This window comes from Haliaeetus leucocephalus, unplaced genomic scaffold, assembly GCF_000737465.1.
Source record: "Haliaeetus leucocephalus isolate CR32 unplaced genomic scaffold, Haliaeetus_leucocephalus-4.0 Scaffold156, whole genome shotgun sequence".
NCBI classification, from domain to species: domain Eukaryota; kingdom Metazoa; phylum Chordata; class Aves; order Accipitriformes; family Accipitridae; genus Haliaeetus; species Haliaeetus leucocephalus.
Genome location: NW_010972592.1, coordinates 1,729 through 2,172, shown reverse-complemented (window position 1 = coordinate 2,172; position 444 = coordinate 1,729). Strand labels below are relative to the sequence as shown.

At 37.8% G+C, this 444-nt stretch overlaps 1 protein-coding gene across 1 annotated transcript in view; it reads left to right on the top strand.

Moving 5' to 3' along the window:
• The window catches only part of LOC104828474 (usherin-like), a gene marked incomplete at its 3' end in the record, with an annotated part of 44,764 nt that overhangs the window by 43,099 nt on the left and 1,221 nt on the right, over positions 1–444 (top strand). The window contains exon 7 of the mRNA XM_010562155.1: positions 53–274. Coding sequence (XP_010560457.1) covers positions 53–274 — 222 coding nt within the window. The remainder of the gene's footprint in view (positions 1–52; positions 275–444) is intronic.

Genomic DNA, 444 nt, shown 5'->3' with positions numbered 1-444 from the left:
GTAAAATATGTGATATTTTGATTTTCATTTGTCTTCCTCTCTATTTAAACAGCTTTACACCTTATTCCCGTGGTAATCTAACTTTTAGTGTTCTTACCCCGGAACCAAATCACCGACCTGGTTACAATGATTTTTACAATACTCCATCTCTCCAAGAATTTGTAAAAGCTACACAAGTGAGGATTCATCTCCGTGGCCAGTACCATACTAATGAGTCTTGGGTAAATTTTAGGCATAGATACTATGGAGTTAATGAAGTTACAGTCAGCGGAAGGTAGGTGTTATGGAACTCTTGCCCCACCCATCACTGCCTCTGACTATTACAGCTGTGCAAAGTATATAATGACCTGCCTAAAATTTAATGAAGTTGTTCTGCTTTTACATTTATGAATGAGAAGGGAATTTGGTCTGAAGCAGTGCATCAAGTTTGAAATGACTGGTGTA